General features: G+C 42.5%; 1 protein-coding gene across 1 annotated transcript in view; it reads left to right on the top strand.

Moving 5' to 3' along the window:
- The window catches only part of VPS53 (vacuolar protein sorting 53 homolog (S. cerevisiae)), a 144732-nt gene that overhangs the window by 120053 nt on the left and 1166 nt on the right, over positions 1-23513 (top strand). Inside the window, exons 18-20 of the mRNA XM_012657323.1 lie at positions 3709-3857; positions 8616-8685; positions 22085-22222. Coding sequence (XP_012512777.1) covers positions 3709-3857; positions 8616-8685; positions 22085-22222 — 357 coding nt within the window. The remainder of the gene's footprint in view (positions 1-3708; positions 3858-8615; positions 8686-22084; positions 22223-23513) is intronic.

The raw sequence follows: 23513 nt of genomic DNA, 5'->3' as shown, positions 1-23513 counted from the left end.
AGTATAGAGGGGTGACTTCTAAATGTCAAATGCAAAGTTTACCTGGAAAAGTTGAAATCTTATTTCTTCGGATGACTTTTCATTATGTTTGTTCTTCCAACGCAAGCTACCGTTTCCTTTTTTCAAAGAGACCTATGCTTGATCACTGTATATTTCATTATCTTCTCCTTGAGAAACAGGGCTTACCTTGAACTGAGGCCCAGTTAATTGCTTTTGTGCTTTTCTCTTCTTTTTGACAAATGTCTAGCAAGCAGCCTGGTGGAGTGCTCAGGCTTTAGACAGACCTGGCTATCCCAACTCTGTCATTTACCAGCTGTGTAACTTTGGGCAAGTCAGCTAATCTCTTTGAGCTTTTTGAGTTTCCTCATCCACAAGATTGTTGTGAGAACTAAATGAGATCGTGTATGAACTGTAAATGAGATGGCCTATGTATAGGGCCAGGCAAGGCAACCTGCACGTGGTAGGTCCAGATGTTGGTATCTTGTGCAATTCAGGTTATAGCCCAGACCTTCCTTCAGCTGGGCTAGATGATGGCAAGCATTGGCCACCTGAGATGATCAGTGACGGATCAGAGTCACTGCTAACTCTATTTTGCACATTTGTAAAAAATGGTAGAAGCAATGTCAACTTTTGTTGTTTTCCAGTACTTTAAATCATTTTCTGCCTTCATTAAGCTGACTTAAATTTAAAACCATGAATCCACTTGGCCTTTGCTAATCCTTCTTTTAACTTGACCAGTGGAATCATAACTGGCTAAGGTAGTAAAGCAAATTAGATGTCTTCGCATATATTCCAAATGTGGACATGTACTGATGTGGCTGGTGGTTATCAAGAGGGACAAGATGATGTCCATACAGACTAACCAGCAGAAGCTTGAAGAAACTCCTCATCTCGTGCTCAGTCTTGCTTCAGAGATGCTTTGTAACTAGCAACAGAGCATGTCACCACCTCCTTTTATGGTCTTCTTCTGTTAATGGAGAACTGTGATGTTTAGATAATCGCTTAAAAACTGTTTTGAGATTTTGAAATATACAATGCTGTCAACTTGGAAAACTATAGTCATTACTGTGGAAAAGCTTCATGTTGATTGGCAGTGGAGAGACATCAAGCCCTGCACAGTTCACTGTGCTTAGCCGGAGCATTCTGCTCCAAGTCTTGCTGCAGAGCTGGAGAAAGGAAGATGACTTAAAAGCACCTGTCAATTTTGGCCTCACCCTGTGAGCTCATTTAAAATCACCAAGGAAGGCCGGACGCGGTGGCTCACGCCTGTAATCCTAGCACTCTGGGAGGCCGAGGCGGGCGGATTGTTTGAGCTCAGGAGTTCAAGACCAGCCTGAGCAAGAGCGAGACCCCGTCTCTACTAAAAATAGAAAGAAATTAATCGGACAACTAAAAATATATAGAAAAAATTAGCCGGACATGGTGGCACATGCCTGTAGTCCCAGCTACTCGGGAGGCAGAGGCAGAAGGATCGCCTGAGCCCAGGAGTGTGAGGTTGCTGTGAGCTAGGCTGACGCCACGGCACTCACTCTAGCCCGGGCAAAAAGAGTGAGACTCTGTCTCAAAAAAAAAAAAATAAATAAAATCACCAAGGAAGGCTGAGCACAGTGGCTCACACCTGTAATCACAGCACTTTGGGAGGCCAAGGAGGGAGGACTGCTTGAGGCCAAGAGTGTGAGACCAGCCTGGGCAATGTAGGAAGACCTCAACTCTACAAAAAATTTAAAAACTAGCTGTTGTTGTGGTGGTGCCCATCTGTAGTCCCAGCTACTCAGGGAGCTGCAGCAGGAGGATCACTCAAGCCCAGGAGCTTGAGGTTACAGTGAATGATGATCGTACCGCTGCATTCCAGCCTGGACGACAGAGCAAGACCCTGTCAAACAAACAAAGAAACAAATAAATAAGTGAGCACCTAGGGTGCTCATGTTTGGATGGATCAAATCTTTAAAATCAGATGGAAAAAGAAGCGTATTGAGTAAGATAAAAGCTAATGAGGAAAGCGTTGCACATTACCAGAGCATTAGAATATAAAGTCAGTTCATATTAGACCTTTCCACTGTTTGTCCATTGTTTGTTTCTATTTTTTCCCAGTAAAAAAATTAGAGACCTTTTCCTATCTGCAGCCAGGTACTGAAGCCTTGTGTGAGACTCATAATGCCTCTGGACCTCAGTCTTCTTATCTGTGAAATAAAGATGGAGGTCCCTTCCTGCTCTTCTGTGGACCTGCGCTTACATATCCCTAAAGCTCTTAGAATACAAATGTCTGGTGATTTGAAGAAACATTAGGACAAAAACATAGAGTCATCTGAGCTTCCCGAGGCTGGGGAATCATCCACGTACAATATGATTCTTTTAAACAAGTTCTCTCAGTATTGAATTTTTCTTTTCCCCAAGAGTTCTGTAAAAATAGTGTTTTCTTGCCAGAGACATCAAGGCCTCAGAACTACTGACCTCCTTCTGTGAACATATTATATGGTTTGTGTTTGGCTTAGGATCTTTTTAACAGACCATCCAGCTCCACTCAGAGGGGCTGACTCAGCAGAACTCCTCCGGCACCTTCCAGCCCTTCCCAGGGTTAGAGCGCCCCTCCCCTGCCAGTCCGGGAAGGCTGGGGCTGGTGCAGGCCCTGTTCCCCTGTGGGTTCCCATGGGGGAAGGGACACTGCAGCGTGGCTTCTTTCTGTTCTCCAGGGTCCTGTACTGCTAAGTGCCACTTATTCCAAGAAGTCTAGCCTGTTTCCTGTAGATGTTTTCCAGAGTATATCCCCAGTTTTCATCAGGGTGTTGGAGCTCAAGCTAAAGGAGTCTCTGGTTTTTATTCACAGCCTGGTCAGGGACCACATTGGTGTTGTCAGTTATGTCTGTCTCCCCCTGTGACTGTCACCCACACAGTCCCTGCTCCTCTCTCCTGCCCTGGCCACCATGTCACCATCTTACCCTCTGGTCTGCCCCTAGAGTTTGCCAGAGATCCCCTTTCCCTTCCCTTTATTGAAATCCCAACATAATCCCAAAGGTTTTAGGAGGGTAAGATTCTACATGCACACCTTTTTAAATATTTTATTAAAGAAATTTTCAAATATATTCTAAGTGGAGAAAACAGTATGATGAACCCCATGTACCTGTCACCCAGCTTCATTGATCTTATTTCATTGACACCCTCCTCCACTCCCCCCAATCCTAGATTATTTTGAAGCAAATCTCACACGCCATACCATTTCTACTTTGCTTTTCAAGAAGCCCAAACTCCTTCCAATTTATTTGAGAGAAAGGTATATGTTAATTCTCCTCCAGGTTTCATTTCATGTAGCCCAGCCCTCTCGGATCTCCCAAGCTCCCCATCTGCTTGGAAGTAGACGTCCCTCTGTTCTGCGGTCCTCTGCTAGTGGAACAGTTGACAGAAGAATAGGATCCTTGTTCATCTGCTGGGCGAGATGGCAGCTTAGCTGGGAAAGGAAGGCATGATGGGGACAGATGGGAAAAGGAAAGGGCCTAGTTTACACTTCACTGGCAAGAATAAGGTGGGCACACTCATTTTTATTCATGGTCAGCCACTACAGAATGAGTAAGACAAATTCCCCAAGACAAAAGGGACCAATTCCTGTGATACCAAGCTATGACCTGACTCCCACTCCAACCTGCCTCCTCCCCAAAAACAGGTGACACTGTTCTCGCACAAAGGATCTAAAGCCTTGTCCTGTTTCCATTTCAGATGCAGTGGCAGAACGTGGAGCATGTTGGTGACCAGAGCCCCTACGTCACCTCTGTCATTCTTCACATTAAACAGAACGTCCCCATCATCCGTGACAACCTGGCTTCTACACGGAAATACTTCACTCAGTTCTGCATTAAATTTGCAAAGTAAGTCCTGGAGCATTCCTCATCACTGAGTTGTTTTTTTTTTTTTTAATAGACTTTATTTTTTAGAGCAGCTTTAGGTTCACAGCCAAATTGAGCAGAAGGCACAGAAATATCCCATATGCAACTGTCCCCCCCAAACACACAGTTTTCCCATTGTCAACACCCCCCACCAGAGTGATACTTTTGTTATAGTTGCTAAATCTACATTGACACGTCATTAATCCCCCAGAGTCACCATTTACAATAAGGCTCATGCTTGGTGTTATATAATCTATGGGTTTGGACGGATGTATAACGACATGTGTCTACCATTTTAATATCATACTCAGCTGGGTTATTTTTAATGCCATACCTTCCTGCCAGCATGCTCACAATTCAGGTGTCCCCACCTTCCAGCTGGGGCTCATTCTGGTGCCTGCAGGCAAACTGATTTTAATTTGTACCTAAAAGAAGTATAATAATAATAATAAAACTAAATCTGCTACTTGGAGTCATAGATAACAGTAACAGCAATATAATCATTGGCCATGTCAAGGCAAACAAAAATGAGTAGGGGGGTCTCGTCATTTTCAATTATGTGGACCTAACCACCCTTTGCCCAGGTTTGGATAATTAGAATTATTTTTCAGTGATTTCGTATATGCTGTTGTCTCTTACTTGATTATAAGCTTTTTAAGGGCAGGACCCATCAGTTCTGTCTCTTCTGAGCCTTCTCTTCCTCCCTCCTCATGGTACCTATCATGTGGCTGCTAGAATGTATCCATTTGTGGACATTCTTGGGTCCAGGGAAGGTACTAGAAATTGGGCTGAGCGAGTCAGGGAGGTCCACTGCCACAGGAGATGGAGTGCACGCTGGACTGCATGTCTTCCTGCCACATCCCCGTGTGTGGCCGTGTCTGACTTGCATTTTGAAGCAAGGAAATAGTTTTGATCCTTTGCCAGTCAGCATCTGGCTGTAGCACCAGTTCCCGTGAGACCAGGCATTGTAGAGGGTCAGTGTCTCCTCTGACCAATTATCAAATGAGCATTTTGGCAACCTGCTCAGCGAAGGGCTTTAGGGAGATCAGTCCAGTCCAAGCTACTGTGTTTGGGTTATTCTCATCCAGGTCCCAAATGGTGATTCAGGACTCCAAGTTTCTGTCTTCCCCAAATCTCTCCCAGTTTGTATTCAATTAGGGCTTTCCCTTTCCCTCACAAATAAATCCCTAAGGTACAACAATTATGCAGTGGCTTCTAGAGTTCGCTTTAGTTTCTAGTTTGTCAAGAAAGGATAGCGTGGACTCTCCAGGGAGGCATTAATGTTTGCAGCACGACAGATGGACCAGGAGTTGAAACTCCCTTCACTCTCAGGGTGCTCATTACTGTGTGTTGAAAGCATTGCTGATAAATCACATGGTGACACTCCCCATAACGGCTGGTAGAAGCAGTGTCTCTGCAAAAATTTACTGTGACTGCAAATCTCCAGTGTGGTTGCACAGGGGTCTGATTGAGCTTACGTTACAGTGAATAAGAAGTCCACTGACTTAGCTCGTCCTAGCATCAGCCTCACATCCTCGCAGAGCCCTCAGGGCCCTTTAATTTTATTAATAAGCCCATATTGAGTGATCTGGGACTAGGATGCCCATCTCTCACATCTGGAAAAGCTCAACCTGTGATCTAGAAAGTAGTTTTCTGTTTTACTCCATGGTACCCTCTCATCCTTATGAAATCCCAGCCTAAGGCTAGAAACTTCAGAGGTGGGGGTTGTGAAGAGTCCCTTCCCCAGCCAAGGGCAATAGCCACCACCCCCGATGGCCTGGAGAAGCCCTTGGCAGTTAGCCATCACATCATCGGGACTTCTCCCCCAAAGACGTGCATCTGGTCCCTGTATCCTCCCCCCTCCCCCAGACTAGTACATAGAGCCAGTTCAAGGGCAACCAAAGCTTACTCCAGTGTGAAGTAGCTTGGGGTACAAACTGCATGTGCAGTTGCAATTAGTCATGAATTCAGTCTCACACTACTTGTTTGTCCCTGGTTTACAGCACTGAAGAATCCCTTCCAAATTTGTTTGTTTGCACTTTCTCCTGATCAGCAGACCTTCCCCCTAGACCTGATCTCTGGGCCTGAAGTTCCTTTCCTTCCCCACCATAGCCCAGCCATAGATATTTCCTTTGGCCTCCATTTGGTGTCTGAAGCAAGAGCAGTCTTTCCTGTTGAGACATCAAGATCCACCCCGGTTGAAACTGCAACGACTTTGAACCACAACGACTTCCCTCATCCACTAAGCTGACTCTCTTCCGTGCAATAATGGAGATTCTAAGACAAATCTATGAATAGTGGTTGGGAGGATAGGATGACTTGTAAACTTCTGGGTAAAGTGCTGGTACCAAGCTGACATTCAAAAAGTGATAGCTGCTACTATTAATATTATTAAAACACTTATTATTTATTCAACATGCATTCACTCGAGCACCTCCTGTGTCCCACACACGGGAGTTAAGTGCTTTGGCTTAATAGACACGGCCCGGCCTTCATTCGCCTTAACAGGGAAGGGAAGAGAAACAGACATGTGTGCCAATAAGTATAGTAAAGTTGGTTAGATGTTAGAGAGGCCTGTGGACTCCGGGTAGGGTGTGGTGGAGGTGGCTGAGGAAGGGCGTCCTAGAAGAGTAACAGGGTCCAAGAGATGTGTGTGTGACCCACAAGGCCCCAGGAAAGGACACTGCAGACCAAGGGAGCAGTGTAAGGAAAGGCACAGAGGCATTAAGTAGCCAGCAGAATCCTGGGGTCTGCAGGCAGCCCAGCCGGGTTGAGGCACAGGATGCCGAGGCATGGCGTGATGAGGCTGAAGACAGAAAATCGAGAATCAAGGAGGCCATCAAGCCCCCTTATGGCTTTCTGCAGCCATTGTGAGGATTCTAGTCAGGGAAGGGACATGATCAGGTTTGCATTTGAAATAAACACCTTTGGCAGCAGCTGGATTAGAAGGGATGAGGCTGCAGGTAGGGAGACCAGTTAAGAAACACTTGGAAGAGTTCACAGGAGAAGCGATGAGGGCAGTAGCAGTGGGGACGATCGGGCGGGGTGGATGTGGGGGTTCAGGAAAAGAGTTGGTGACTGATTGGATTTGGGGGTTGAAGGCGAGGAAGCAGCCTTGGGTAGCTCCCAGTTTCCTTCTTAAGTGACTGGGTAGATGAGACCCAATCCACTGACCTGGATTCCAGGTGGGGCTGAGCTTGGATGTGCTAGTTCAGGTGCTAGCCGCCATTCCATTAAGATATCCAGTGAGCGGCCGAGTGTTGTGGCTCACACCTGTAATCCTAGCACTCTGGGAGGCCGAGGCGGGTGGATCGTTTGAGCTCAGGAGTTCGAGACCAGCCTGAGCAAGAGCGAGACCCTGTCTCTACTAAAAATAGAAAGAAATTAATTGGACAACTAAAAATATATATAAAAAATTAGCTGGGCATGGTGGCACATGCCTGTAGTCCCAGCTACTCGGGAGGCTGAGGCAGTAGGATTGCTTGAGCCCGGGAATTTGAGGTTGGTGTGAGCTATGGTGACGCCACCACACTCTTGCCCAGACAACAGAGTGAGACTCTGTCTCAAAAAAAAAAAAGATACCAAGTGAGTCATCAGATATTAGAGTGGGCACAAGCGTACAGGAAAAGATACTGAGAGATTGGAGAAAATAGAGGTTACCAGCCTGGGAGCAGCATTTGAAGAGTCAGGAGAGAGGTGCTGGGCAGCCTTGATCTAAACCTACAAAGCCTACTTCATTTCATCGTCTTTCCCTGGGTCATGGGCCCTTGTGACACACCTGGTCAGCTCACTCTGGATCTTGCCTTGATTATAGGTGTTCCCAGTTTCTATGCCTGTGTTCTATGCCAGCACAACCCAGCTGTCTTGGCTCAGGCCTCTGTAGTTTGTTTTTTTTCTACAAAGCCCCCCTGACCTATTCCAATTTCACTCCCTTTCCCCTAGACCAGCGTCATCAGCCCACGTGGTCCAGGTTATCCTTCAGTCCCCAGTAAATTTTTAGAGGATCATATATTTTGTTTCGTGATCTGACAGTTACTCCCTTAGCAATTATTTCCTGTTTTTGTGTTTATGACCCCATACCTACCTCCTGTATATTCTGTTCTTACATCTGTTTGGATGTTTTCAGCTACTAGTAATAGAAGCCCTCACTTAAATGGTATGTGAATTTTTTATTTCATATAACTGGAAACCCAGAGGTAGGACAGATCTGAGAATGGTTGATTTGGTAGTTCAGTGATGTCATTGAGACCCATATTATTTACCCTACTATCCTTGGGGCTGGCTTTATCCTCAGAATGGTGGTCATATGGCAGCTCTAGAAGTTATATCCAAATGCAGCAACGCCCTAAGGAAGAAGAGAGAGTCTTGCCTCAGCCTTGCAATGATAGTCCTCCCTCCAGTCTGGTTGGGCCAGCTTAGATAATGTCTCCCTTCCAGGACCAAGAACAGTCAACCAAGGGAATGCCATGCTCTGATTGGCTGATAGTAGTTAGAATTTATCTCTGTAGTTCAGGGTGGGATCAACTTTTCCTTGGCATATTAAGGCTCGTATACCTAAACAAAACCAATGCTTCGGTTGGAAGGAAAAAGAAGGCAACAGATGCTGGTGGACAACAATAGTGTCTACCCTGATTCTCAGTTTTCTTATGGAAATAAATGGAACCTTTAAAAAAGTTTCTGCAGTTCTTTACAGAAGAGAGAATAAGCCTAATTTGTCACTTTTTTTTTTTTTATCCACAGCTCCTTCATTCCCAAATTCATCACTCACCTCTTCAAGTGCAAGCCAATTAGCATGGTGGGAGCAGAACAGGTGAGATGAAATTAGTATAGAGCCCTGGCCTTACAGTTTTTGTCATAGATCAGACACATCCTTCTAGTACAGATCTACTCTGGATAGTATTGATGAGCTGGCAACTTTCTTCATTCATTCATCCGTTTGTTTTTTAAAATTTTGTTTGAGCACCTGCTAAGTACATGCGTTGTTCTGGGTGCAGGGTCTACCACAGTGAGCACGACAGAATAGGTCTCTCCTTCATGACGCTCACACTCCAGTAGGCAGAGACAGATACTACACAAGCTAACAAATCTATTAGTAGACAATTTCAACTTCAGATAAGCAGGCTGAAGGTTGGAAAGCTAGGTCTCAGGCGCATGAGGGAGTCATGGCTTTAGATGGGATGGTCAGAGAAGGCTTCTCTGAGAGCTGGAGCTTGAGAGGACTAGGAGGAAATGTTCCAGCAAAGGGGGCAGCAAAGGCTCTGATGACCTTGGATCCCATGATGGCTGGGGCAGAGACCGCTTAAGAGCAAGCAAGGAAAGGCTTATGTACTGGGTACTGACAAGCTCTGTGCACCTCACCAAAGCAGCCTTCTGGATTAGTCCCACTCTGTTCACTTGAATTCTGTGCTTCAGGACATCTCCTCATAGTGTGTGTCACCTTAGCACTGAATCAAAGTCGTCTCTTTTCAGCTACTACCTATTCAGACTATCTGAAATTTGAGCAGTTTGAGTTCAGAGAGCAGTTTAAACTACTTTAAAAAGAAGCAAACAATAATAGCCCATAATTCTTTCAGAACACCCACTTTGATGCAGACAATTCATATGCCCATCAAAAATGATTCTCAAATATTCATTAAAATAAATCCTCTCTAGACCTCAGTCTGTCAATGCTTAGAAAACATGTTTCAGTTACTTTTTACATTTGAAAGAACTCAAACTACATTTTTAAGTAAGAAGATTATATAATTCAAGACATTTCCACAAATCTTGCTCTTCCACCAAATGAGGCAGCTTGGTAGAGGCTCAGCTCTCTCCCAGTTCAGGGCCTTGCCCCCACAGCAGCCCCTCCTGTGCTGGTCTGAGTTATGTCTCAGCAAGGTGGCAAGTTAGCGTGTGCCACAGTGCATCATGGGTCTCTCATGAAGAGTCACAGCAGGATATATAGTCATCCCTTGGAATCCATCTATTAATAGGTTCTAGGACTCCCTCGGATGCCAAAATCTACAGATGATCAAGTCCCTGATATAAAATGGTGCAGTATTTGCATATAACCTATACACATCCTCCTGTATACTTTAAATCATCTCTAAGTTACTTATAATGCCTAATACATATAAATGCTACGTAAATAGTTGTTAAATTGTATTATTAAATAATGATAAGAAAAAAGTCTGGGCTGGGTGCAGTGGCTCACGCCTGTAATCCTAGCACTCTGTGAGGCCAAGGCAGGAGGATCGCTTGAGCTCAGCAGTTTGAGACCAGCCTGAGCAAGAGTGAGACCCCAAAAAGAAAGGGAAAAAAACCCAGCCGGGCATTGCAGGTACCTTTAGTCCTACCTACCTGGAAGGCTGAGACAGGAGGATCACTTGAGCCCAGGAGTTGGAGGCTGCAGTGAGCGATGATGACGCCACTGCACTCTACCCAGGGCAGCAGAGCGAGACTCTCAACAATACGAATCAAGGCAACTGAGCACCCCTCCTCACAACCCCAACCCCTTCATATTAAGAAAGAAGGGAGGGAGGGAGGAAGGGAGGAAGAGAGAGAGAGAGAGAGAGGGGTCTGTACATGTTCAGTACAGACACAATTTTTTTTGAATCCATGGATGTAGAACCCATAGATACATAGGCCAGCTGTATAGTACCTGTGCATAGCAAGAGCTCTTGAATCTGGTAAGTGCAGTGTGTTTTTAATCCTTTCTTTGTAAGCGAGTGGCCTTCCTAAGATGTGAAAAAAGGCAGTATGGTCTGAGCATTAAGGTCATGGGCTCTGGAATCACAGAGCTGAGTCCTGTCTTTGCAACCTAGCAACTGTTTGTCCTCAGACAAGTTATTTAAGCTCTCTGTGCTTTAGTTTCCTCATCTGTGAAATGAGGATAATCGCAGTTGTAAGGATTAAACAGAGTAATGCACATAAAGTGCTTGGCACAAGTGTGGCTCATCGTAAGCCCTCAATACATGCCAGCTCTTAGTAATTTTAAGCTTTTTAAGACCAGGGACATGACTTTGCTTCTGTTTTCATTGGCCATCTTCCCTAGTATCTCCCTACACTCAGCCTGCATGCGGACATCTCGTCAGGGCTTGCCACTGGCTGGCTGGCTGAGCTCTAGCCAGAGTCAAGTGTTCTCAGAACTTACTGGGCGATTGTGTGGATTCAAACACTGACTGTGCCTGACTGTAGCATTTCAGTGTTTTGAAATTCTTGACCCTTGTATGTCATAAGCACAGTGCTAATTCCCTCCATTGGAAACAGAATAATGCCCTAACTTGTTTCATTAGCGCATGTTTACTGGGAATTCATTTTGTTCACCTCATTGTTGTGTGTAATCAGAGAGGATGTGGAATGATTAAGATCTGTGCATCTGGGAGAAGCTACAGAGTTCTTAGTTACTATGTTTCTGGCTCCAGAGGGGATGAAGCCACTGGAACATAAAGTTGGCTCATTGGGAACATGTTTTCATGACTCTGCAGCTTTGCCCAGGCCTTGCTAACTGATTTAGTGTCCAATAACCATGCCATTTTTATTTCGTCACATAAATCTAATGTCATATCTATTTTCCTAAGATTCTCTCTTCTTTAAAAGAGTATTAGACTAATCAGCTCAGACACAAAACCAGTATCTTCATAGAAATATCAGTTTGACCAGTGTTAACTCCCACTTTGAGATGTGGATGAGAAAACCATCTGCTGGAACTAGAGTTTTACTTAATCAGACCCCAGGCAAATACGAGTTGGGAGTGTGGATTGCTACAGGCCTAGCCCGGAAAGGGCGTGGATAGGGTAGAAACTACAGGGCAGCGTGGTCCTTAAAGGATCCTCACATGAAGTTCAGGGTTAGCTGGGTCCATGCTTGCCCTGAGTAGATGGGCCTTGAAACCCAAACGTGTAGCTGCAGGCATGTTCACTCAGGCAGCAGAGCCATCCGAATCGAGAAGTTAACAAAGAGATGTTCAGAGACTGAAACAGATTTTGCCTCAAGTCATGGAGTGGCTGTAATCCACGCTTTAACAAAAGCTGTGAAATTCAAAGCTAAAATTTAGCCTGTTCTCAGCTGTGTCTGCTTTGCCACAAAGGTGCTAGATCCTAAATTTAGGTTATGCTCTAATGCTTATGCTGAAAATGGGAAAGAAGACATTTTCCTGCTCTTTCTTCTGTCCCTGATTACTATATAAAGTGAGTTATTTATCTTTGGGCCCCAGAGTCCTCTTGAGCAACTGCAAGGGCACAAAGAACTGAACCATACCGGTATTCGTAATGCTTCTTGCCGGTTTGTAATTTTCAGAGAATCTTGTGGGATTTGCAGGGTCATTAATTAGTCTTATGGCTGTGGTTGTCTTATGAACGAGCACACAGTAGAGATGGAATCCATTCGCCCAGACTTACCAGAGAGAAAGCAGCAGTCAGTGTGGTGTGGGGAAAAGGAGACTCGGAGTCCAGTCCCCATGCTGTTGTTAATGGTCTCTGTGGTCACAAACAGTTGCTTCCCTGCTCTGGGCTCAGTTTCCTCATGTTTAAATAAGAGCACTGAACCAGACACTCTCAAGAGCCCCTTCTAGAGCTATTACATTGTGGAGTCTAAAATACTTTGAGCAATATATTGCATGTCTGTGAGGTTATTTTCTTTGCCTTTGTATTATTTTTATATACTATATTGACTTTTTAAAAATTATGGTAAAATATACATGACATAAAATTTACCATTTAGCCGTTTTTAAGTGTACAGTTCAGTGGTAGTAAGTATGAACACACTGCTGTGCAACCAACAGCACCATCACCTCCAGGCCTTTTTTTTTTTGAGATAAGGTCTCGCTCTGTCACCCACACTACAGTGCAGTGGTGTCATCATAGCTCATTGCAACTTCAAACTCCTGGGCACAAGCAATCCTCCTGCCTCAGCCTCCTGAGTAGGTAGGACTACAGGTGCGCACACCACGCCCAGTTTATTTTTCTTTTTCTTTCTTTCTTTCTATTTTTTTTTTTTTTTGAGACAGTCTTACTCTGTTGCCTGGGCTAGAGTGCCGTGGTGTCAGCCTAGCTCACAGCGTCCTCTAACTCCTGGGCTCAAGCGATCCTCCTGCTTTAGCCTCCCTGGTAGCTGGGACTACAGGCGCTCACGACCACGCCCAGCTAATTTTTTCCATTTTTAGTAAAGACAGGGTCTCACCCTTGCTCGGGCTGGTCTCAAACTCCTGACCTCAAGCGATCCTCCTGCCTCAGCCTCCTAGAGTGCTAGGATTACAGGCATGAGTCACCACGCTTGGCCAAATTTTTCTGTTTTTTGTAGACAAGTTCTCGCTCTTGCTCAGCCTAGTCTTGAACTCCTGACCTCAAGTGATCCTTCTGCCTCTGCCTCCCAGAGTGTTAGGATAGGATTACAGATATGAGCCACCGTGCAAGGCCTCCAGACCTTTTTCATCTTTCCCACCTGAAGTTCTGTAGCCATTAAACAGTAACTCTTTGTTCCCCCTCCCCCAGCCCCTGGCAACCATGTTGTACTTTCTGTCTCTATGAATTTGCCTACTCATATAGGTAGAATTATACAATGTTTGTCTTTTTGTGTCTGGCTTATTTCCCTGAGTATAACATCCTCAGGGTTCATCCATGTTGTAGCATGTGTCAGAAATTCCTTCCTTTTTAAGGCCGAATAATATCCCATTGTATGGATATACCACATCATGGCCATATTGACTTTTAAACTCAATTCAAAACCATCTAACTCCATGGAAAAAGGGAAAGAGGTTGTGTGTACATCATGGCAGCTGGAAAAATTCTCAGGCACACTTCTCCTAGTAAATTTTCTAAAGATGGCAAGGTATTTTTAAGCAGTCTGAAGAAATGGATTGATAAAATGTAATACCCATTAATAATAATAATTCTTTATAGCAAAGTAGAAATAGAAGGAAAATTGTTAAATCTGATAAAGGGTATACACAAAAATGGATTACATGGGTATATCCATTTGTCAAAATAACACAGTCAAGAATTACACATTTCAATATATGTAAATTTTACCTCATAAAAATTGCATGAGGATTAGGAAGTGAAATATAACAGGATTCTTCTTCCTCTGCACCATCGACATTTAGGGCCAGAGAACCCTTTGCTGGGGGCATGTAAGCAGCATCCATTACATTTTTTTTTTTTTTTCCGCCCCTACCCCGCCAGCATCCATTACTTCTGCCCACCAGATGCCAGTGACACCCTCTCAGGTATGACAACAGCCAAAATGTCTCTAGACATTGCCAGATGTCCCCTGGTGTGGGAGTGGGAAGCAAAAATCACCTCTTGTTGAGTGCCACTGGAGTAGAGGCATAGATGAGGTGAGAATGATGGGATGTTTTTGGTTATTGAGCTAGGAAGTGAGGGCTCGTCGTACCATTCTGTTTACTTCATATACGTTTGACATTCTCCATAATAACAAGGTTTTTAAAAAAAATTGTAGTGTTCCACTCCCACCCATGCCCATTCATGTTTAATCTAAAATAAAATTTTATTTTGGGAATTGATACAAAACTTCCTTGCTTCTGAAATTATACTAGCTTCCTTCTAGATTTTCTTTTTGCAGAACTTATGTTCAGAAAAGCTAAATTTTCTTCTTCCTTTTTTTTTATGTGTGCACTTCTGCCAGCTAGAGCTTTCCACCTTTTGCACAGCACTTTTTTCTCTCTAACGAGCTTTTTGAATCTCTTATCTGTCCAGCCACTAAGTTTTCTCTGCCCCATTAGGCTGTGACCCTTCTTGATTTCTGTGAGGCCATTTTTGCTGCTGGGAGCTCCAAGCCTCTCCTGTCACTCAGTCAAAAGAGTCCTCCCTTTGTGCCACACACAGCTGGGAGACAGGCACAGCCATGCTCCAGAGGAGTTAACAGCCATCAGCAGGGTCATCAAGGACCTGGACATGGGAGGACTGAGCAGCACTGAGCAAGCATGTGGAGTAAATGAATCAATTAATGAAAAAAACTGGGGCCGGGCACAGTGGCTCACACCTGTACTCCTAGCACTGTGGGAGGCCAAGGCAGTTTGAGCCCAGGAGTTTGAGACCAGCCTGGGCAACATAGCACTACAAAAAAAAATTTTTTTTTTTTAATTAGCTGGGCATGGTGGCACGACCCTGTAGTCCCAACAACTTGGGAGGCTGAGGTGGGAGGATTGCTTGAGCCCAGGAGTTTGAGGCTGCAGTGAGCTATGATCGTACCACTGCACCCCAGCCTCAGCAACAGTGAAAGACCCTGTCTCAAAAAAAAAAAAAAATTACAATAAACATCATGCTTAATGGTCAAATATGGAAAAGTTTTCTGCCTCTTGAGATTAGGAATAAGGCAAGAGTGTCTGCTGTCACCATTTCAATCCCACATTGTCCTTGAAGTCCTAGCCAGGACAGTAAGGCAAAAAATAAAATGTTTTTAAAAGAAACAAAAGGTATAAAGATTGGAAAGGAAGAAACAAAACTATCACTTTTTACAGAGAATGTGATTGTGTATAATATCTAATAGATAAACTATTAAAATGTAAAATAATATAAAATATAATGAATATAAATTAATAAATATAAATAACAATAGATAAACTAGTAAAATATAAATTTAGCGAGGTTGCTGAATATAAGGTCAGTATTAAAAATACGTTTTTATATACCAGCAACAATTTTAAAATGAAAATTTTTAAATGACATTACTTACAGTAGCATCAGGAAACATTAAGTACCTAGGAATAAATCTATCAAAAAATATACAAGTCTTCTATACAGAAAACTGTACAATGTTAAGACATATTAATGAAGACCTTTGAAATGACAGGATTTTCATGTTCATTGCTTAAAAGACTCAAAAAGATATAAATTAAAGTTAATCTATAGATATAGTATAGTCCCAATCAGAATCCCAGCAGGGGCGTTTGTGTGACTATTGATAAGCTGATTCTAAAAGTTAGATGGAAATACAGAAGACCAAGAACAACTAAAATAATCTTAAAGAACCCAGTTGGAGGACTTAAACCTCAGTATATTGAGACTTATTATATTGCTGTTATAATTAGGGCAATGTGTCGCTTTCACGAGGGACAAATAGCCAACAGAACACACTTGAATTCAGAAATAGACCACACATATGTACACACTTGACTATGACAAAAGTGGCACAATTCAGTTTGGAAGGGCTGGTTTTTTCAGTCAATAGTGCTGGGTAATTGGATATCCATACAGCAAAAAAGTTACTCTTGACCTTCACCACACACCATACACAAAATCAATTCCAGTGAGGATTTGGTGAAATTGGAACCCTCACATGTCACTGGTGGGAATGTAAAATGGTATAGCCATTTTGGAAAACAGTTGACACTTCCTCAAAAAGGAAAACATAGAGTTACCGTGTGACCCAGTGATTATGTTCCTGTGTGTATACCCAGAAGAATTGAAAAAAATATGTTCACACAAAAACTTGTACACAAATGTTCATAGCAGCACTGTTCTTAATAACCAGAAAGTAGAAACAAATCAGATTTCCATCCACTGATGAATGGATAAACAAAACGTGGTGCATACACACAATGGACTATTATTCAGCCAGTAAAAGGAATAAGATATTTGTGCTACAACATGGATAAACCTTGAAAACATTATGTGAAGTGAAAGATACTAGATACAAAAGGCCACATATTGTGTGATCCTGTCTATGTGAAATGTCCAGAACAGGCAAATCCATAAAACAGAAAGTAGATTCATGGTTGGCAAAGGCTAAGGGGGAGGAGGAAAGGGAGTGACTGCTGGTGGGTACAGACGATGAAACGTTCTGAACTAGGTCATGTTCTGAAACATCACGTTCACAATCTTGTGACTATATTAAAAAAACCGCTGAAATGTATACTTTTAAAGAGTAAATTTTATGGTATATGAATTACATCTTGATTTTCAAAAAATGAATTCCAGATGGGTTATGGCTCTAGAAGTAAAGGATAAGACAATAAAGCTTCTAGAAGATAATATTAAGAGAATATGACCTTGGGCTAGGCAAAGATTCCTTAAATAAAACATTAAAAGTATTAATCATAAAAGAAAAGATTAGTTTTTGGAATACTTAAAATTAAGAACTTCTTTCCATCCAAAGACACCATTTAGAGAATTAAAAGGTAAGCCAGAGGTAGGAGACAGTATTTGTAATACATATGACTCACAGAGTATTCATATTCTAAATATATATTTTTAAAAACTTCTAACAAAGCAATTAGAAAAAGATGATCAAACAAAAGAAAAATGGCAAAAGATGCGAACAGGCACTTCAAAAAAAGGCTACCCAAAAAGCCAATATGGATGGAAATGTAAACTAAAATCACAATGATATCAGACTAGCTAAAATTAGAAAGTGACGACACCAAGTGTTGTCGAGAATGTAGAGCAACCGGAACTTTTATATGTGCTGATAGGAATGGAATTTGGTACAACCACATTGGAAAACTGTTTGACAAACATATGCCTACTGCATGATCCAGGGATTCTGCTCTGAGCAGCTTCCACCCTAAAGAAAGGAGGGCTTATGACCACCAAAGACATGTAGAAGAATGTTCATAACAGGTTTGTGAGCAGCAAATTAACCTACAGTGATGGACAGTGGAAGATTGGTTACCTTTGTTGGAGAGGAAAGAAGAACATTGACTGGAAGAGAGCATTTCTGGGATGCCAGAAATGTCCTGTATCTTCAATTAGACAATAGGGTGTGTACATATGTAACAGTATATCCAGCTGTATACTTTGTGTTTGTGTAGCTCACTGTATGAAAATTATACCTAAATTTAAAAGAAAGAAAAAAGAAACAGGACATCTCCCGACCTTGGTCCATTCATCCTTGATATCTTGAACTGTCTTTTTTGTACCACATCATTGAAGAATTTTATATGGTTGGAGCAAAATGGTTCACTTATATGGCTTTGTTCACATATATGGCAGCACATATATGGTTCCTTGCCTTCAAGGAGTGTGTGCCTTTATCTTATCTACTCAAGATTTTCATCACTACTCATTGCCATGGTGTCCCCCAAGAATTGTAGGAGACACTTTGAGAAGTAAAGTGTCTCCCTCAGTGGTTTCTATTGCTGGATGATGAAATTCCACAGACACAGCATGCTGGCCACCCTTACGGCACAATAGCCTGTCACCATCAGCCAGCCCACACTACCCTAAAAATTATCTCTGAGTTGCAAACAAATTTGACAGTGGCCACCTCTTGCCCGATGCTTCATGCCTAAGGAGATGAACCATTAGCTATTTTCAAAGGTGAAAACTAGCAGATTTTCATGATAAATGGTACCTTTTATCTTCACTTATTACAAACAGCTGCTAAATCTGTCAGGCTACTTCCTGCCTTTTCTGACTGCATTGCTTTATGTAAAACCTGAAACCAAGGTTTTCATCTCTTCAGCAGTCTGGTAAAGATAGAATTTTATTGTGACTGGCCAAGGAATGAAAGTGTCATATCACCCTGGATATGGGGGACAAAAGAGAATTATATCTGATTCATTCAAAACTCTTCCTGTCACTTAAGACTATATAATTATTTATGCATATACTATATCTCTGGGAAGTAGAAAATATAGAAAAAGTAGGAAGTATCCCCATATGTTTTAAAACATATTCATTGGGGTTTTTTTCCTAGCTAAGACATGGCTTTAATTTTGACAAGGCTCTCAAAATTTGCTACATGGAAGACAAAAGCCGAATCCTTGCCAGTCCTCAAATGGCGTACTTTAAAAATAAATTTCCAAAATATTAAAAAGTATAGAAAGTAATATAAAGAACACCAGCTCACCACTTGGCTCAGTAAAATTTGTAATATTCCCCACATTTGCTTTAGATCATTTTTATGTAAAGTAAATCATTACAGTTATTGCTGAAGCCCCCCGTGGACCCCACCCTGCCTACCCCGCCCACCCCTTCCTCTCTGCCCAAAGGTAAACACTATTTCGATTTTGATTTTTATCATTTCCATATGCGTTTTAATATGTTATATGTGTGTATATGTTTACAAATGATATGTGATTTTGTTTTGCATATTTTTAAACTTTATAAATGCTATTATACATATCATTTCCCCACTTGCTTTTTTTGCCCAACTTAACGTTTTATGAGATTTATCCATGTTGATATGTGTTGTTGCATTCATTTGTCTTAACTTCAGTATTATATTCCATTGCATGAATATGCCACCATTTGTTTATTCATTCTCCTGTCGATGGGCATTTAGGTTGTTTCAGATCTTTTATGAACAGTGGATGGATGCAGGAAACATTTTTTTTTTATATGGGCAAGAATTTCTCTAAAGGATGTAAATATAAATACTATGTTATGGATTATATGCGTCTTCAATTCAAAAAATATTACTGAGGCCAGGCGTGGTGGTTCACATCTATTATCCTAGCACTCTGGGAGGCCGAGGCGGGAGGATCCCTTGAGGTCAAGAGTTTGAGACCAGCCTGAGTAAGAACGAGACCCCGTCTCTACGAAAAATAGAAAAAATTACCTGGGTGCGGTAGCCTGTGCCTGTAGTTACAGCTCCTCGGGAGGCTGAGGCAGGACGATCGCTTGAGCCCAGGAGTTTTAGGTATCGATCAGCTGTAATGCCATCAGTGCACTCTACCCGGGGCAACAGAGTGAGACTTTGTCTCAAAAAAAAAGAAAGAAAATATGAAATATTACTGAATTTCCCCTAAAGTGCTTAAACTAATTTATACTTTGACCACGATTGTGAATTTCAGTGCCATATCCATGCCAACATGTGATTATCAACCTTTTTACCTTTGACTCTCTGATGGGTATGAAATGGCATACATTTGTGGTTTTAATTTGCATTTTTCATTTACTAATAAGGTTAAGTATCACTTCACATGCCTTTTGGGCATTTGAGTTTTCTCTTTGCCCCATTGTTGTCCTTGTTGGGATAGTTGATGGTTTTCTTATTGATCTGTAGGAATCTTTATGTGTTCTGAATATCATTCCTTTGTCAATATTGCACATATCCTCTCCTGATTTGTGTCTTATCTTTTACTTTGCTTGTGTCTTCTGATATAAACTTCTTTTATTTTAGGGTAGTAGATTTTTCAACCTCTCCCATGTTTGACATTCTTCTCCACCTGTAAGCAAGAAAAATAATCTCTGTATTTTATTCTAAAAATTTTAAAGCTTTTATTTTTATGTCTAGGATTTTAATCCACCTGGAACTGAGCATACCTATTCTTTAGAGGCGTGTACTGATTCTCTCTGAGAAAGCAGTAGTCATTTCCAGTGGGGCTCTGGGAAGTGCTGACACTGGGCTCTTCACGTGGGCCTCGGTCAGTCTATGCCGTTCTCTCCCCTGGATGCTTGTATGCGCTTCTCTGTAAGCCTTTTCAAAATGCAGATACTAGGATAGTAAGAATTTTCGTCTCTGGAAATCTAGAAAGGTCCTAAATGCCCTGACACTTTGCTGGCGTGCAGTTGAATAACCTGCATAGTTTAGGCCTTTGACTAAGCCACATTACTGCATAAAATTACTCTATCCTTAGTGTCATTTCTTACCACTTCTTGAGAGTAATGTTTCCATCTAAGTTACTCCAAGAAAACATTGTTGTCTTCCCCCAATTTTTATACCGTTTTCAAAATTATAATCACTATAACCATGAATAGTCTCTCATTAATTAGTTTATCTATAGTCATTAATTCTCCTGTCCAAAGCAAAGTAAGCGGAAAATCGGAGGATGCGGAGTGTCATAGGCCTAAAGGGATTCCATTCCTGCCTGCCTGATATAATTAGGCAAGGCTTTCCAAGAGGAGCCGTAGACCTTGTCCTAACCTTAAGATTGATCATTATCATCGGAGTTCAGTAGTGGCAGCAGGAACTGTCACCCCACTGCTGCCTTGTCTGGTTAGTGGTGGTATGATTCTATTCTCCTAAACAGGCCAGAGTTACCCTTCTGGCTTTAAAACCAGGTTATAAAACTGCATATAAATACAATATAATTCTGACTTCGTTTTCTATGCCACCTGGTTGCCACGAACAGCAGCAGTAATAGGGGAGTCAGCAGGAATCAGTGTGAGCTCTGAGCCCAAACTGCCCTGGGCAGCAGGAAATGGAATTACGGCTTCCTGTCTACCTCATCATCTAACACCATCCCTCACATGAGATGAGTTTAGTGAGTTACTAAACCTCTGGAACTTTGGTTTTCTCATCTGTAAAATGGGAACAATAAATAACCTCCAGGGCAAGGCCTCATGAACACTGACTATGATGAAACACCATCGTTCCTGCCAGTCAGGAAAGTTGATTTCCTTCTAGATAGTTGGCATCCAAGAGAACCAAAACAAACAAACAGGAAAAGGTGGATTGTTGCCAAGATACAGTGTTTAGATTTGGTTAAATTTCCTACACCCTCACTAGCATGCAGAGAAATTCAAAATACAGCAATAATGAGTTACCATTTTTTGCCTAACAAATAAGAAAGATTTCATGACAGTTTTCAGTGCCGATGAGGTTGCAGTTTGCAATGCTGGCAGATGTGTGAATAGGTGCATTCCATTTGGAAAGATCTTAAAGTTTATACAAACACCGGCCCCCCATAGAGTACTGTACAGCCATTAAAAATCATGATTTTTTTTTTTTTTTTTTAGAGATGGGGGTCTCACTCTGTTGCCCGGGCTGGAGCGCAGTGACTGAAAAAAACAATCATGATTTTTTTTTAAAGACTGCCAAGATGGAACAATAGAATACAAAAACTTCATATAGTAAGTGGGGAAACCAGGTTATAAAACGGCATATACGTAAAATATAATTCTGATTTAGTTTTTTATACTCACACGCAGAGACTGGCAGGAATTATATCACATTTAACTGTGGTTTCTTGGCCGGGCATGGTGGCTCACACGCCTGTAATCCCAGCACTTCGTGAAGCCAAGGCGGGAGGATTGCTTTAGCCCAGGAGTTTGAGGTTGCAGTGAGCTGTGATCACACCATTGCACTCCAGCTTGGGTGTCAGAGCGAGACCCTGTCTCGAAATAAATAAATAAATAAACTGTGGCTTCTTGATGTTGTTTTTCCTGGGTAATGGGAATTATAAATAATTTTTTCTTTTATATTTCTGTTTATTTTCCAAATTTTCTGCAACAAGAATGTATTGCTTGTATAATCAGGAAAATGTCATTCAAGGTGCTGGGTCCCTGTGCAACAGCCAGTAATGCTGTGCTTCACTCCTGCAGCTGCTGCTGGACACCCACTCCCTGAAGATGGTCCTGCTTGACCTCCCCTCCATTGGCTCTCAGGTGGTGAGGAAGGCACCCGCCAGCTACACTAAGATCGTCGTGAAAGGCATGACCCGGGCTGAGATGATCCTTAAGGTGATGACATGTCTTTCTCGGGGATTCTGATAAAAGCAGCTGCTTATTTATTTGATCACTTATTCCAAGGAGTTTTGGTTTTGAAAGCACAGGGTGAGGCCTTATCTGCACAAGGCCCAAAGGATTGTCCACACTTGGCTGGACTGAATTTTGGCCTCATCAGGTACTGTGGACAGTCAGTGGCCAGTTACTTGGGGATTGGCAGTTTTTTCCAACAAATGAATTTTTTGTTGTCATGGGATCATCTTGTAAAACCACTTGGCCGAGACTGGAAGTTAGGTGAGGTTGTCCCTGTGAACCAGTGGGTAAGTCAGGGGTCCCTCTGCTTCTCAGCATGGATTTCAGGCCCAGCCATCCGCTCCTCCCTTCCACATGAGCCTTTTTGGCTGTCTGTGCTCTGCGGCTTTAAATGAACTCTGAACAGATGTTGTAGTAACTGAATCTAATCAGCAAATGGGTTTTTTAAAGCCTCATTTAACAAAATATTGTACTCCGGGTGATGAATGTCTGAAGCCTTGAGCATCTGCATCTGATTTCCACCTGTACTTGTTGAGAAGCGAGGGGCCCATTTGGAAGAGGGGTGACGACCAGAGAACTAATGGTACGGTCATGATGTGTCTTAGAAGTCCAGGCCCTGCAGGCGCTTCACGCCTGTTTCCCAAACAGAATGACTTAGACAATGGCAGGAGTAGAAAGTAGCTGTGGGACCTCAGGCTCCAGCAGGAGGGACCAGGTGAGGGCACTGCACAGACCTGGAGTTTATGGCCTGAGGACATCGGAAGCAGCCTGGTCTTTTTCATCGCTGGCTCGCTCACGGGGGAGGAGAGCATACAGTTTGGGAATCATTGCAGAGGATTCCTGAATGAACTACCCTTGCCACTCTTTGGTACATTATCAGGAATTCAAAACAAAATCAGTCTCCTGGGGGAAGAAAATCACATACTGCATTCCAAAACCAAATGGAAATGAATTTGAGGATTGCAGTGCCATTCCTTTCCTTCTGTATATCAACTGATACTTTAAAGAAATGTAGTTAAATGGAGCTCGGGGTTTTTTTAAGTCTTCAAAATAGGCAGCTTTGGGATGTTTGGTTTTGAGAAAATCCACTTATATCAGTTCCTTCTGCTTTCCATTTCTCAAGAATAAGGATATATCAAAACAGAAGGACCAGGTACCACGTACCCATGAAATGTCTCAAACAGGACACCCTCCGACATAGTGTTTCCTAAATGGTCCTAATATTTAGTTAGTTTTATTTCAGTAGGTTTAAGAGGTACAAGTGTTTTTTGTT

This window comes from Propithecus coquereli, unplaced genomic scaffold (genome assembly GCF_000956105.1).
Source record: "Propithecus coquereli isolate 6110/MARCELLA unplaced genomic scaffold, Pcoq_1.0 Scaffold536, whole genome shotgun sequence".
Taxonomy (NCBI): Eukaryota; Metazoa; Chordata; class Mammalia; order Primates; family Indriidae; genus Propithecus; species Propithecus coquereli.
Note: the sequence above shows the minus strand (reverse complement) of the source record. Positions and strands in the feature narration are given on the sequence as shown.